Source organism: Dermochelys coriacea, chromosome 4, assembly GCF_009764565.3.
Source record: "Dermochelys coriacea isolate rDerCor1 chromosome 4, rDerCor1.pri.v4, whole genome shotgun sequence".
NCBI classification, from domain to species: Eukaryota; Metazoa; Chordata; order Testudines; family Dermochelyidae; genus Dermochelys; species Dermochelys coriacea.
Window position 1 is genome coordinate 100,018,274 of NC_050071.1, and position 15,389 is coordinate 100,033,662.

Below are 15,389 nucleotides of genomic sequence, written 5' to 3' on the forward strand. Positions count from 1 at the left end.
CCAGACCTCACATTACTAGTGCCACCTCAAAGATCCAGCATCACCATTGAAGGATTCTCCTCATCTTTCCCCTGCTCGGGACACCCCTTCTCCCCTCCATTTACACAGATCAGGAGAGGGGTTTCTCTCTTCAAATCAGGAATATTCACTTCAGAACTTCGATCATCCCTTCTTGAAGCTCTTAACCCAGCTCTGCTCTTCTTCTGAACTCTCTCTCAGCCTTGGGTTCTAAATTGTCCCTTGCCTTTGATCTGTCTTGCATTTATAACTCCCAGGGTTACACCAAATTCGTTACACCAAACTAGGGTGCACCTGGACTGGAACAGCAGAACTGGCTCCTGTTTCATCTAAGAGTCCAAGTACCCCATTACACACACAGTAAGAACTCGCTTCAGACTTCTAAGCCACTTATCAGTGTGCACATACATGATACCACTTGCCAGGCTTCACCTGCGTCCTTTACAAGCTGGCTAAGGTTGATGTATCATCACAGGAGACATCAAATGAACGTGCATATCGTGGTTCCAGCTCACATTCTGAGCTAGTGGTCAGATCCCAAGAATGTTCATAAGCCCTTCTCTACATTTCTTCCTACAAAAGACACTAACCACAAATGCATCAGGAACAGGGATTGGGGTGCACAACTAGACCACCTCCAGATACAAGGAATGTGGTCTCAAAAGGACATGACACTACATATAAATGATCTAGAATTATGAGTGATCAGATTAGCTTGCATAACGTTCCTTCCTATTTTAAAGAATCCCACATGCATATTCTCATGGATGACACATCTGCGATGCACTATGTAAACAAGCCAGGAGATGCCTGCTCATTACACCTATGCCAGGAGGCAATCAAGTTATGGACAAGTTGACACCATGCGATAACCCCAACAGCTCTCCCAGGAGCCATCAGCAATTGAGCAGACTTCCTAGGCTTCAACTTCCAGCCACTGGACCTTGTTATACCTTTATCTGCCAGAGTAAAGAGGAGACCTTCATTATAAAATTGTTATCCGATTAGGTACTTTCTTTGATAAGCTAAATAGAGTGAGCTCCTTGAATGTCTCATTATAAGGCATGTTGTCTAATTATTTAATCATTCTCACAGCTGTTCTCTGAACCCTCTACAATTTATCAGCTTCCTTCTTGAATTGTAGACACTGGAACTGGATGCTGTATTACAGTAGTGGTTGTACCAGTGCCAAATACAGAGGTAATGTAACCTCTCTTCCTACTAGATATTTCCCTTTTTATACATCCAAAGATCAGAGTAGCCTTTCTGACCACAAATGTCACACTGGGAGCACATGTTCAGCTGATTACCACCATGATCAAGCCTTTTTCAGATTCACTGCTTTTCAGGATGGAGAGCAACCCTCCTCCCCCCATCCTGTAAGCATGGCCTTTATCCTCCTCCTTAGCTGTATGCATATATATTTAGCCATATTAAAATGGATATTATTTGCTTGCACCCAGCATACCAAGCGATCCAGATCACTCTGTATCAGTGACTTCTCATCCTAATTATTTACCACTCCTCCAGTCTTTGTGCCATCTTCAAAATTTATCAGTATTTTGTTTTCTTCCAAGTCATTGATTAAAATGTTGACTAGCATAGATAGGGCCAAGAACCAATCCCTGTGGGACCCCACTGAAGCATATGCGCTTGATGATGATGATGATGTTTAGTTTAGTTACATTTTGAGCCCTATAATTTAGCTACATCATTTTTTAATAAGTCATTTAATGTTTGTCATGTTGATTTTTGTATAGTTCTGGTTTCTAATCAAAATATCATGCAGTCAAATGCCATACAGAAGTCTAAGTAATTAGTATTGTTATGTTTGTCAACCAAATCGTAATCGTGTCATAAAAAAATAAAAATAATTTGACTAAACTCATTTTGATTGGCATGAATTATATTACTCACCTTTAATTCTTCATTAATAGAGTTCTGTAACATATGTTCTTTTTATTTTGCCTCGGATCAAAGTTAGGCTGACAGGTCTATAATCACCCAGGTCATCCTATTTGCCCTTTTAAAATTTGTCTGCAGTGTTGCTATAGCCGTGTTGGTCCCAGGATATTAGAGAGACAAGGTGGGTGTGGCAGTATCTTTCATTGGACAGTGTTCTGTTGGTGATGGAGACCAAGCTGTCGAGCAACACAGAGCTCTTCTTCAGGTCTGGGAAAAGTATACAGAGTGTCATAGCTAAATACAAGGTGAAACAGATGTTCATCATAAGTAGTTTATACATATTCCAAGAATTCATTCAAGGTAATGTGGCCCATTAGAATCTCTGCAGCCACAGGACAAAATAGGCTGGGTTTTAGTGGGTTACAGATTGGTCTTTATTAAAACCATGATTTTTAGTGTCTAGTATAGTTCTCAATTTAAGCTCCCAGGTTTGTCTTTTGAAGATATTGTGCAGATTATCTTGGAGGAGGAGGACTGAGGTCAGATATGGAGTGATCGTTTTGTGAAAAGTGTTAACCCACAGGTGGTGGTGTGCTTTTGTCTTGTATTGTTTTTCTGTGTGAGTTCATTTGAGAGCATATGGAGTGTTGTTTTTCCCATGTAGTTGTTGTTTGGGTATTTAGTGCACTGAATAAGGGAAATAACATTGTGATAGGTATATGTAAGACCCTTGGATCTTGAAGGGGGTGTTGTGTGGGGTGTTGATCATCATAGCAGTGGAGATATGTCTACAGGTTTTACATCTGTTGTTCTGGCAGGGTCTGTTGCCACTTTGAGTTGGTGTATCCTGGCTGTGGGGAGTTTGCTTTTGATGATGAGCGTGGCAAGTTTGGGGGGTTGGGAAAGATTTCTTTCAGGACATGGTCCCTATCGAGTATGGGTTGTAATTGTTTAACTATACCCCATCCGGGTTCCAGGAAAGGGTGCTAGATGACAACTAGGCAGTGTTGTCAGATGTTTGGCTGCGTGTGTGTTTTCCCTGTATGCTGTCCCAGCTCTGTGCAGATAGCTGGCACAGCAGATCTCAAGTGAACTGCCCAATGACCACAAAACCTCTTAAGGTGCGAAGGCACTTGGTCAGGTTTATTATCAGCAAAGCACAGTCACAGCTCCCCAGATCAATGTCTACAGTTACACTAGCCGTGTATGCCCGTGACAATGGACACAGCTGAGTCAGTGGCGGGACTTTCCACTGCTCCCTTGGCTGGACAAAGACTCTCTCTCTGAGAGACATCTTTATACACCAATACAAACAAGTGACATATCACCCTTGACGTATAAGGTGCCACCCTCTGATGTATTAGGGTGCCACCCATTGGCTTGTACTTGTAGTTTCGATCAAAACATCTCCCTTCATCATGTTGTCATCCTGACCTTATCCTTAAGAGGGTCAGCATGTTTCTGTTATCTTTGGGAATGTTCTGCTATCAAGGTGCTATGGTACCACCCTTCTGGAATGTGCTTGTGTCATAAATATAAAAGGAAGGGTAAACACCTTTAAATCCCTCCTGGCCAGAGGAAAAACCCTTTCACCTGTAAAGGGTTAAGAAGGTAGGATAACCTCGCTGGCACTAACCAAAATGACCAATGAGGAGACAAGATACTTTCAAAGCTGAAGGGGGGGAGAAACAAAGTTTCTCTCTGTCTGTGTGATGCTTTTGCCGGAAACAGAAAAGGAATGGAGTCTTTGAACTTAGTAAGTAATCTAGCTAGATATGCGTTAGATTCTGTTTTGTTTAAATGGCTGATAAAATAAGCTGTGCTGAATGGAATGTAGATTCCTGTTTTTGTGTCTTTTTGTAACTTAAGGTTTTGCCTAGAGGATTTTCTGTGTTTGAATATGATTACTCTGTAAGGTATTTATCATCCTGGTTTTACAGAGGTGATTCTTTTTCTTCAATTAAATTTCTTTTAAGAACCTGATTGTTTTTTCATTGTTCTTAAGATCCAAGGGTTTGGGTCTGTGTTCACTGATGCAAATTGGTGAGGATTTTTATCAAGCCTTTCCCAACAAAGGGGGTGTAGGGTTTGGGAGGATTTTGGGGGGAAAGACGTTTCCAAGCGGGCTCTTTCCCTGTTAGACGCTTGGTGGTGGCAGCAATAAAGTCCAAGGGCAAAAGGTAAAATAGTTTGTACCTTGGGGAATTTTTAACGTAAGCTGGTAAAAATAAGCTTAGGGGGTTTTCATGCATGTTCCCACATCTGTACCCTACAGTTCAGAGTGGGGAAGGAACCTTGAAAGCTTGCATGAGTGCTTTGTGCCTCACATCTCTTAGGAATATGTGTTTTTGCATTATCAGCCCTGTGCTTGCCAAATTCGGTGAGCAGGGCCTGCCTCTTGCTCACGACATGACTGTGCTTTTATATCAGCAAAGTTTTGATCACTTTTCTTCAAGTCTCAGGCCTCATACCAAGCTTCTGATACAAGGGCTTTTGTCTTAAGCTCTCTTCTTACTACAGGGATATGTGGCTGGAGAGTTCATTTTTTCCTCTATTGAAGCAGGTTGTCTCGGGGTATTTGTATGGCTTGTTCCATGATGCCATTTATTTCTCTAATGGAGTGTCCTTGTTTGGAGAAGGCAGTTTTGAGTATGCTAAGATCTGTATCCCAGACTTTCTCCTAAGAGCATATTATGTAGTATATGAGTGTGTGGCTGTAGATAACAGATTTCTTGGTGTATTTGGGGTGGTTACTGGATCTGCGAAGGAAAGTGTGGTGATCCATGAGCTTCTTGTCTATAGTTGTCTGTAAGGTTCCATTGTTAAAGCTGATTTTGATGTGCATAAAGTTGATGCTGGTGCCAGAGTGTTGGAGAGAGAGTTTGATAGAATTCTTAAATTCACAATCTTGACCCATTGGAGGCCCCTATGCCTAAAATCCTTGATTATATTTTGTTCGGTTCCATTGAAATCCATCTTGCATCAATTTCAGCATGCCACTCTCCTCCCCCCATGCAATCCTGTTAAGTTTTCTCTGACCCCACTATATCCAGATTTTTAAAGAGGTTACTCAGTACTTACCCCACCAATTAAAGAACCCCCTCCAAAGTGGGTTCCTTGCGTCCCTCTACTGGCTTCTCGTCTCTATCACATCAAATGTAAGTTGTTCGTCTTAACTTTTAGTGCCTTTCATGGCCTGTGCTCGCCCTACCTATCTTCTCATTCGTTGTCAAGATGTCAACTTCTTCTTCCAGTTGGCCCAAAATGCCAGTCTACATGTCCCACTAATTAACTGTTCAAACAAGCACCTTTGTTTTTTCTCCCATGCTGCCCCTTACACTTTACAGGAGGAATTCTCCATTAGCATCTGCAAAACTAACTCATTATCTTCCTTCAAATTCCTCCTTAAAATTCTTCTTTGCTGTGATGCTTACAAAAAAGTTTACAGCAGTTAGGCTACAGGTATGCTGAGACCACTGCTTGTCATACTGAGCAATACTGTCTTATTGGGTATGTCTACACTGCAGTTAAACAGCTGCAGCTGGCTTAGATCAGCTTGTTTGGGTCTTGGGGCTGTAAAATTGCAATGTCGACTATTGGGCTCAGGCTGAAGCCTGAGCTCTGGGATACAATGATGGAGGAGGGTCCCTGAGTCCAAACATCTATACTGCAATTTTACAGCCATGCAGCCTGAGCTCCATGAGCCCAAGTCAGCTAATATGGGACAGCTTCTGGTGTTAAATTGCAGTGTGGATATATGCACTGTTTTCTTGCACTTCCATTTGTCTGTGCTCCCTTAACTCTCCAGCCTGGGCTGTCTCTCACAATGTTTTGCTTGTGACAAGCAGGAAACCCCTCCAGGCACTGTTATCACTTAGCACAACAACACGTGGAGCCCCACACCCAACTAAATTACGTAAATGCTCCCTGAGCCACTCGTGAATTTCACAGAGAAAGGCACCAGCGAATCTCCCAAGCCCCCAGCCTTGCACCTCTGGAATATACCATCTTGCCTGGTATATTACACTGGTCAGAAGCCTGACCAGTGTAAGTTCGTTGCCCAGTCTGCCCCCCCTCGATGTGGAAACGATGCACACTAGCCTTTGTAAACTGAGCTGAGATTTCCGAAGTACTTCAAGCAAAACACACTGTTTTCGGTAAACTATAAAACAGAGTTATTAACTACAGAAAGATAAATTTTAAGTGATTATAAGTAGTAGGCACAAAAGGTCAGAGATAGTTACCAAGGACAATAAAAGGTAAGCACACTCTCTAAATCTTAAACCTTATTAGATTAGGCAATATTTGGATCAAGCAGTTTTCCTCATCCCACTGGATATTGCAGGTAGGTTACAGTTCTCAGTACACAGACTTCCCCTTTGAGGTTGGGACCAGTCTTCTTAGTCCAAGTCTTTGTCTTCCCAGCATCCCATCTTATGTAGAGGAGGGGAAGGGCAAAAGCGTGATGCCACTGTCCCCTATTTTATATCCTCAGTTCATGTGCCTGGAAACATAAGCCCCAACATGTCCTGGTGGGCTTTAGGGAGTTACGGTGTCCAGATAGGAAGTGTGAAAAATCGGGATGGGGGTGGGAGGTAATAGGCACCTATATAATAAAAAGCCCTGAATTTTGGACTGCCCCAATAAAATCCATATATCTGGTCACCCTACACGGAGTTGAGCAATCTCCTATTGTGTAAGGCTTGTGAAGTTCTCTTACAGCATTGTAAATCCCTTGCTTACAACTCCCCTGCTGATTAAGGGTTGTTTAATGCCCTCCTGGGAATGTATCACCTCCTTTGTTGTCGCTGGAGAACTAGCACTGGAAGACTCTCAAACTTACAATATATTTCAGTAACAATCATAAAACAAAATCTCCTAATTTCATATACACAAAGGATATACATATTTTGACACAACGATGGGTTTCAGAAGATTGTGACTTTTCGTATGATATTTTATCTGGCACGCTTTGTATGAAATATATCATAATTATATGACGGGTGAATATGGGGTTCCAGGGTGTTTCTTTGAGGTACAGAATGCCACAGTAAGTAACTGTTTTTTCTTAGGTAGTTGGATGAAGTGCTTAAGCCATTGGTTATTTGCATAAAAGATGCTGGGTCAGATTTATAAAGGTATTTAGACATCTATGGATGCAGGTAGGAACCTACGTGGCGTTATGAAAGTGCATAGATGCCTAACTCTCATCACTCCCATTAAAAGTCCATGGTAGCCACAGCCCATCCTTTTCAATGATTATATGGACTCTGAAGCTAGTTTGTGAAGAATTGACTTTTGTTCAGCATTATTTCTACAAATGCAAAATGTATAACACATAAGAAATAATTAAAATTAGTGTAATGATTTTGCTTGTAATATAACACTTTTTTTTCTTTTTGTAGCGGGAGATAGCCCGGAAGCTTGCAAATCCAAAGCAGCCAACAAATCCTTTCCTGGAGATGGTCAAATTTCTTTTGGAAAGAATTGCCCCAGTGCACATTGACTCAGAAGCCATTAGGTAGGCTGGGAGATCATATTGACCCATTACAGACTTTAAAGTGGATGTTAATGCCAAGATTATCTTTCATATTAATTTACCTCTGGTACAGAAGTATCTATCTGCATTTTTAAAATATTGTTTATGTAGTTGTCTTCATTTCCATCAGTCTAGAAAACTTGACTTAATTGCTGCTATTTTTTTCAAGGCTTAGTGGTGCAAATTGTAGAAACATGAATATTTAAGATGGAATTGGTAACTTGACTATTTGGAGGCCTTATTTGAAGATAACAGGCATATATAGCTTCCATATAGCTAACACTGGACACAGAATGCTATCTAATAATTGAATCAACTACTTTATCTTTGTGGGTTTGAGGAGGAGAATTTTGGGATTCCTTTTGTGACTTACCTTATACTGCCAGCTCAGTTTGTCACCAAAATAAAGGCTTTGGGGAAAAGGTGTGTTGAGGGGAGGTGGGATCATTTACCAAACTACTATATATGTGTTTTAATATTATTATGATTTAACTGAAATGGCTTTTAAATTAAATATTCCCCAGCAATGTCAGGAATCTATAAGCATAACATCTTTTTACTAGTCCATGAGAACCAGAAAGTGAAAGTATTTTAAAACTGACTAATGTAGTTCATTGCCAAAACTAAATGAAGCTAATGTGAACATTCTTTTTATAATAATCTATGGTGTCACTGTTAATGCAAATAATCAAGTTTAATAATATATCTTTATTTTACATTTATTATTTTAGCGCACTAGTAAAGCTGATGAATAAATCAATAGAGGGGAACAGCTGATGATGAAGAGGAGGGTGTAAGTCCTGATACTGCTATTCGTGCAGGACTGAACTTCTCAAGGTATTCTACAGCAATGTAGTTTAGTTTTCTTTCACTGTATGGTAATGGAGGCCTCAAAGAGCTTCAACAAATTACCCACTTTGTAAACTGTCAAAAAGTCACCACATCCTGGAATTTGGTTTTATTAAGAAAAAGAGTAATACAAAAACACCATTACATAATCTCTTTTCTAGATGTGGTCTGTCTGTTTCAGACCTTAGCTTCCTCACCACAGAGGGAAGCTCACATTTACTTCATATTTAGAGCAGAATCTAATAAGCTACATCTGGTATGTTAGCAACTGGCAACAGCCTGCTAAAAGGGAGAGGCAGCAAGAAAATCCTGCCCCTCTGTTACATACTTTTCCCCTTCCACACTTTTCTCCCCAAAAGCTGTTTTCAGTCTTCATAATGCAAATGCTAAATATTGCAGCAAAATTTGTTAAATATCAAGATTATATGTGATTGCTCTCTGAATTTTCCCATGTCAGTAAAAAGAGTTGCGTCCCTCCAGTGACTTCTAGAGATGCTAAATGAATTAGTCACTGTGTTGTCATCAGCACTTTCTAGTCTAATCCATGAGACCATCCCCTAATGTCTATGGGACACTGAACAGTCTTCCAATTGCACCCCACATTAAGGTAGTAAATAGTGTACCCGTCACTTGTAGTGGGGCCTCAGATTTTCCACCTGCAGAGGAGCTGCAGCTGATGGCTGTGACCAGGAGCCCCTATGGATCAAGTTGATGCAAACAGACTCTATATCTACAGTAGCTCAAGTCAGACAAGTCTTTCTGCATCCTTCCTGGTTACCATTCCTCTTGTTACCTACATGGGCCCAGTACATCCTCTTGACCCCTGTGTAAGACCTGACTTCCCCCAGGATCTCAGGCGTCATAGTTCCATATAGAAGCTTAGGCAGGAGGGGCTGCTGGAACTAGTGGCGGCATACCTATACAATGGTGATGAACAGGATACCAGTGCCTAAGTAGAACGATGGAAAATCCTGCTGGAGGAAACAATCTTGGGAACAGCAGCTGGGCCTTTCTGGAGCCTCTTGCTGGAACTACAGTTTCCTTGGTCTCTCCTGGAGCCTTTGTGCTGCTGGGACTGCTTGCCAGATGGAAGATCTCACTGGGAAGAAATTATCCAGAGAGCAGAAAAAACAAAATTTCCCCTCTAAGCATGGCCAGAGGGGAGTAAAGCAGAAGAGAGGAACTGAGTAGAGAGGCACATTCTGGTTTCCCCCTTACATTAGGGAGCCAAGCACCCCAAAAGATCTTAAACCTCCAAAAAATGCCTTTAAAGGGGGGAGGGAAAGGCTTAAGAAAAAGGAATTTTGAATATCAATACTACTTTATAAGCACAAACCCAATTCTACACTCAAAAGGTTGCTGCTGAATTTTCTGATGGTGTGTTAGAAGATCTGTAAGTTATACAAATTGGCTCTATATTTAGCATTCATGAGTTATGATGATGTAATGTAGAATTTTGTTCCTCATTAAACTCAAACATTTCATTTTTGAAGGAGTCTTTTGAATTTCAGAGTTTTAGACCTGAAAAGTGATTTTGAGAGGAAGGATTTTGCATTGTGTTTAGTAAGATAGCAATATTTACCAACTTTTTCCAACTTCAACTATTATAAAACATTATGGCATACAATATTTTGTAATAACACATTAGTTATTTATATAGCAGAGTTGTAGGCACTTTGTAAGGCAGGTAAGAACCTGTCTCATACCCTTCACTGAAAAGTTTACTGTATTCATCTGGTTTGGGGAACCAATATTTTATTTATTCATATTTTGGGTCATTACAATAAGACTTTACAATTACGTTGTCTTTACACATGTAGGTACATTTCTTAATACAGAATTAACAATATTAACCAACATGCTGTATATTGACCATATATTGTTATATAATTACTACTATTTAGATTGTACAATGTCTGTTAACATTGTCTAACACAAGATGGGGAATGGTAGGTGACAATAGCACTGTGACTGAACAGAGAATTTTAGCATGCACCTGTACAGTTATGCTTTTGGTTTATTTCTTAATAACATAAAGGTTTTTAGTTGTCGGGTGTTAATATTCCTCTGAGAAGGGGACTAAGGAGGTAAAGGTCTTTCGGAAGAAAAAAATTTTGAGGAAGGACTTGAAGAAGAGTGTGGTAGTATGGCAGACAAACACATATGGGAGCTATCTGGAAGGAATCCCAGGGAGATGGACACTAATGGGGAAATTAGTCATGCAGCTTATGTGGAGAGAGGGGTACATGGTGTATAGCTGAAGTAAGACTAGAGAAGTAAGCTGGTGCCAAGGTGTGTAAGGCAAGAACAGAGAGTTTCTTTTCGAGTAGTGTCCCTTTGGCTGCTCCACCGCAGGACAAGAAGGGCTTGTATTGCAGCCAGGGAGGTTTAGGTTGGACATCAGGAAAAACTTCCTAACTCTCAGTAGAGTTAAGCACTGGAACATATTGCCATGGGAGGTTGTGAAATCTCTGTCATTGGAGGTATTTAAACAGATTTAGACAAGCACGTGTCAGGAATGGTCTAGTTATTACTTCAGTGCAGAGGACTGGACTAGATGACTATTGAAGTTCCTTCCAATGCTACACTTCTCTGTTTCTATGTACGTGCACCCAATGTACTCTTGATCAGAGATTTTTGTCACCCATGTCCACAGATATGTGCTTGTACCCTGGATATTCCTGTGCTCTGGTATGAGTGGGGTGGGGAAAGAGGGTGGCAGACTCACTGCCACTCCAGTTCCTTCTCAGTCAACTGTGGCTTAAGATGTTACGTCACAACATCTGTTAGCTAGCTACCTCTCTTGCTCAATATTTTTTTATTGCTTTGCAGTAGGTATCTGAATTTCCTCTTCTTTATTCCCTTCTTCCATTTGGCTGATTTGGGCCTTTGATTTTTCTCGGGCCTCGAGTTATAGGTTAAACCCAAGATCCCAAGCTTCCTATCCCCTCCAAATGTAAGATCCAAATGTTTAAACAGGGTTTAAAAGTAGATCTAAAAATCTGAGGGAGGACAGGCTAAAACTCCTGTTGATGTGGAACATTCTCTGAGATTTCTGGGGTCTGAGTTACTCCCTCCTCCCTTGCCCCTGCATTGGATTTGGTTACTCATAGAGCCCTTGGGGACTGTCACTGCTGCTGACCCCTTAGAACTTCCCAGACCATCAATAAAGAAGAGATCCCATTCCCTGGAACAGGATAAGAGAAGGGGAAAGTCACCCTTTTGGTCTGGATCTCAGGAGACATCACTGCCCTACACAGGTTATTGCGAAGGTCCCCATCTCTCAGTACAGAGACCCTGGTACCGGCTAGGGAAACTATACTCCGTACCAAGAAGCTGTCTGTTAACCTACGGAGGCACCAAAGCCGGCACCAGACCCAATACCTCCGAAGCACAAGCACTTTAAGGTTAAACTGAAATAATTATTGGTACCACCTTCCTCTGCCAACAGAGATGGGCACATATATCGCACTTCCAGCACTGTCTCCAGTACCACCCAACATACTAATTCCTGAGGGTCAGTGTTCGGAATCCCTGGTACCATCTAGTCGTCTTTGCTATAAGGATCTTCAGATCCTTGAAAAACCTGAATCGCATTTCTCTGGGTTACTGAGAGATACTTCTCACCAGTACAGACTTACCTTCCAGAATTGATATACTGTCTGGTACCAACACTGTCACTGGTTCCTCACAAATCCATTGAGGGTACCAAGAGGAACTTCCCACATATCCTCTGATACCATCTAACCAAGACTTGACCTTCGGTACCCACTCAACCACTGTTACTGCGCAGCTTACCCCTTGGATGGATATGGGAATGACACCTCATCTGATTGAGATGTCCATACAAGGTTCCCTTACTTTACTATTCCAGCCTCCTTGCAATGCACCCTGAGGAAGCCCCTGCGGGACATACACCCAGCAAATCTAGTAAGGACAACCCTGTGGTACTGCCCCTTTCCTCTTTCCATCTCAGTTTCGTGGAGCCCATGGGCCCCTTGTGGCGACCTGCTGTACAGGATTCCATATCTTAAGAGGACGTGTCAAAAGCAATAGCCACAATCGACCCAGCTCCACAGGGGTAACTTACAGAGGAATAATAGCAAGCAGAGGAAGAAGAAACACCATCTTACCGCAAATCCTCCTCCTTGCCAGATGCAGATGTTATACTTCCTCCACCATCATACACTGACAATTTCAAGACCTTACAAAAAAGATAGCAGAGGACCTTGCAAATTCTGTTAGAGTTGATACAGAACCTCAACATGCCTTTTTGGACATCCTCCATATATCACCTCAGGACAAAATTGCCCTTGCTTGTCAATGATGCATTACTGGCCCCAGCCTATATGGTATCAGCCTGTATCAGTCCTCAATCACTATACTACCTATGTGTAAATGGACTGACGGAAAAAATACTTTATTCTGCTTGGAGTATTTTTTCTGCTACCCAACACCTAAATCCCAGTGGTTAAAGCTGTCAATGAGGAAAACAGGCAACATTGGTCCCATTCAGTGCCATCAGACATGGAGCTGAAATAGCTAGACCACCTGAGCTGTAAGAGGTGCTACTCGGCATCCTTGTAACTTATAGTAACCAATTGCTGTGATGGCAAAATATTATTTTACAAACAATTTGAAGTTCTCATTTTTTTTCTCATCTGCTACAGGACCAGAGGGAACAATTTCAAGCTCTCATAACAGATGGCTGGACAATTGCCAAAGCATCTCTCCAGGCCTCAGTTGATGCAGCCTGTACAGCTGCATGTTTCATGGCTGTGGCAGTGGTAATGTGCCAAGCTTTTTGGCTGCAGTCTTCTGGCCTCCAGGAGGAGGCATAAAACTGTTTGGGACCTCCCTTTTGAGGGACCCAAATTGTTCAATGTTGCTACAGACTGATAGCTTCATTCACTTTAGGACTCCTGGGCGACACTACAGTCTTTGCATCTATGCACCTACATCAAAAGGAAAATACAGTAGATCACAGTCAGTGCAATGGTCTCACCCAGTCCTCTACCAGCCCACCTGATTGGCTGAACTTCCCCAAAAGAAGCTCAAGTATGCTAAGAAAGGACCACTCTACAGTGACTTCCAAGTCACCAACAGCTCAAGGCAAATGGACCCCTCAGGAGGTGATCCTCCATATCAACATACTAGAGCTGAGAGTGGTTCTTTCTGCTTGTAGAAGGGTTCGGCCAGAGCTCGTTCCATTCTGGGGTGGCAGGGAGCCACATCGCCTCGCTACATCCTTCTGGTTCTGTCGGGGAACTAATCTGGCCACTGGGTCTCGCACCATGGCAGCGGTAGAGGCAAAACAAGGGCTACGCACACCCAGTTGGGGGGCAGTAGTGAGCCCCACACTCCGGTCCCTGGCCTGGGACGGAGCAAACCATTAAGCAATAAGCTGAGGCCATGAGCTAGGGCGGGTGGCAAAGAGTCCATGGCTCAGGTCTTCAGGCAGGGGCCAAGCAAACAAGTAAGTTCGAAAGGCCCAGGCCCTGGGTCAGGGCGGGGCCATACAGAGGCAATGGCTCAGGCCCTCAGACAGGAGCTGAGCAAACAGTTAAGTTCAATAAGCCCCAGTCCTGGCTCCAAAGGGCCACGTTGGGTGGCAAGGGGCCCACCCACTCCACTGTGTCCCAGCCTGAGGCTCTAGCAGCGGCAGAAGGCCTGCTACTTTGTCAGTGGGGATCCTGGCCGCAACACACTGACATAGGCTCTGGGTGTGCTGCAGCTAGACTATGGTCGGCTGCCCCTGGGCTACTTCCTACCTCCCCCTCTAGAGGTACCTGCATCAGGATGGTGTCCTCCAAGGAAGCAAGCACCATAGGCTCCTCAGGGTACCCAGCAAGCGGTAGGCTTGGCAGCTCCTCTGAGTAACTTGCCATGGGCAGGCTTAACAGCTTCTCCAGGGTCTGGTCGGCATCAGGCCTCAGCTGGTCTGGCCAGTCCTTGGGTCGGTCGCTAGTTGCAGGAGTCTTCCAACTGGGAGCTAGGCCACAGGCATCTGGCTTCTCCAGAGGCTGGGGCTCTAGTGAGCTTTGGGGTGGGCTTTTGTATTTCCCATCCTGCGCCTTGAACTTGGGGGGCAGGCGCAGGCTCCGTTGGCTCTGCCCACTTTGGCGTCCGGAGGGGCTCACCCCTCTCCGGGGCGGCAGGGAACCACACCGCCTCGCTACACTGCTTATCAGCACTTTCTACCCCACATCAGGGGCCACCCAATCAGAATAATGCTGGACAGCAGAGCAGCAATATATTATATCAATCAACAAGGAGAAGCAAGATCCTAGTTCTTATCTTCAACACTATAGAACTGGTACATACCATGCCCCATACAGGTCTGAGCGGTTTATTTCAAGGACTTCGGAACACAATGGCAGACTCGCTCAGCAGACATTTCCACCTACAGGAGCTGAACAATGAGGAATTCTGAAGGATATGTCTGTCTTTGGGTAATCTGGAGATAGATTTTGTTGCAACATCATACAATACAAAGTGCAAACAATTCTTTTCAAGGGGAAGAGTACGGTTGCAACTCAACTGGTGAGGCCCTAGTCTTCCCTTGGCCTCATGTATTGCTACATGCTTATTATCCTGGATGTCTTCACTGCCTAAAGTCCTAAACAAATTGAAACGGGAGATATAGGTAGCCATCCTCATAACACTGTAGTGGTTGAGATGGGCATTGTTCCCAGAGCTGGGGCCCATGTCTTGATAACCTACTTTTTGCCTTGCCCTGACAGTGGATATCCTTACCCAGGAGTTGGAATCCATCACCCATCCTAGCCTCCGGGGACTTCACCTCAAGGCCTAGCTACTAGTTGGCTCTCTGGTGTAGAAAAAGATTGCTCCACAGAGGTACGAACAGGACAGCTTAATAGTAGGAAATCCTTGACAAGCAAATCTTAAGAACAGAGATGGAAACACTTCCAGGCTTGGCATAGCCATTGATCTATGCCTCCTCTCAAGTCCTGCCTGTCGCACACATTCTTGATTGCTCACTACATTTAAAAACTGCAGGATTATCAATGAGCTCAATCAAGATTCATCTAGCTGCCCTAACAGCCATTCATCCCTC

The 15,389-nt window shown here is 43.1% G+C and overlaps 1 protein-coding gene across 1 annotated transcript in view; it reads left to right on the forward strand.

The window, feature by feature from the left end:
* PDS5A (PDS5 cohesin associated factor A) overlaps window positions 1–15,389 on the forward strand; it is a 183,707-nt gene that overhangs the window by 121,272 nt on the left and 47,046 nt on the right. Inside the window, 3 exon segments of the mRNA XM_038399415.2 lie at window positions 7,329–7,444; window positions 8,194–8,227; window positions 8,229–8,290. Coding sequence (XP_038255343.1) covers window positions 7,329–7,444; window positions 8,194–8,227; window positions 8,229–8,290 — 212 coding nt within the window.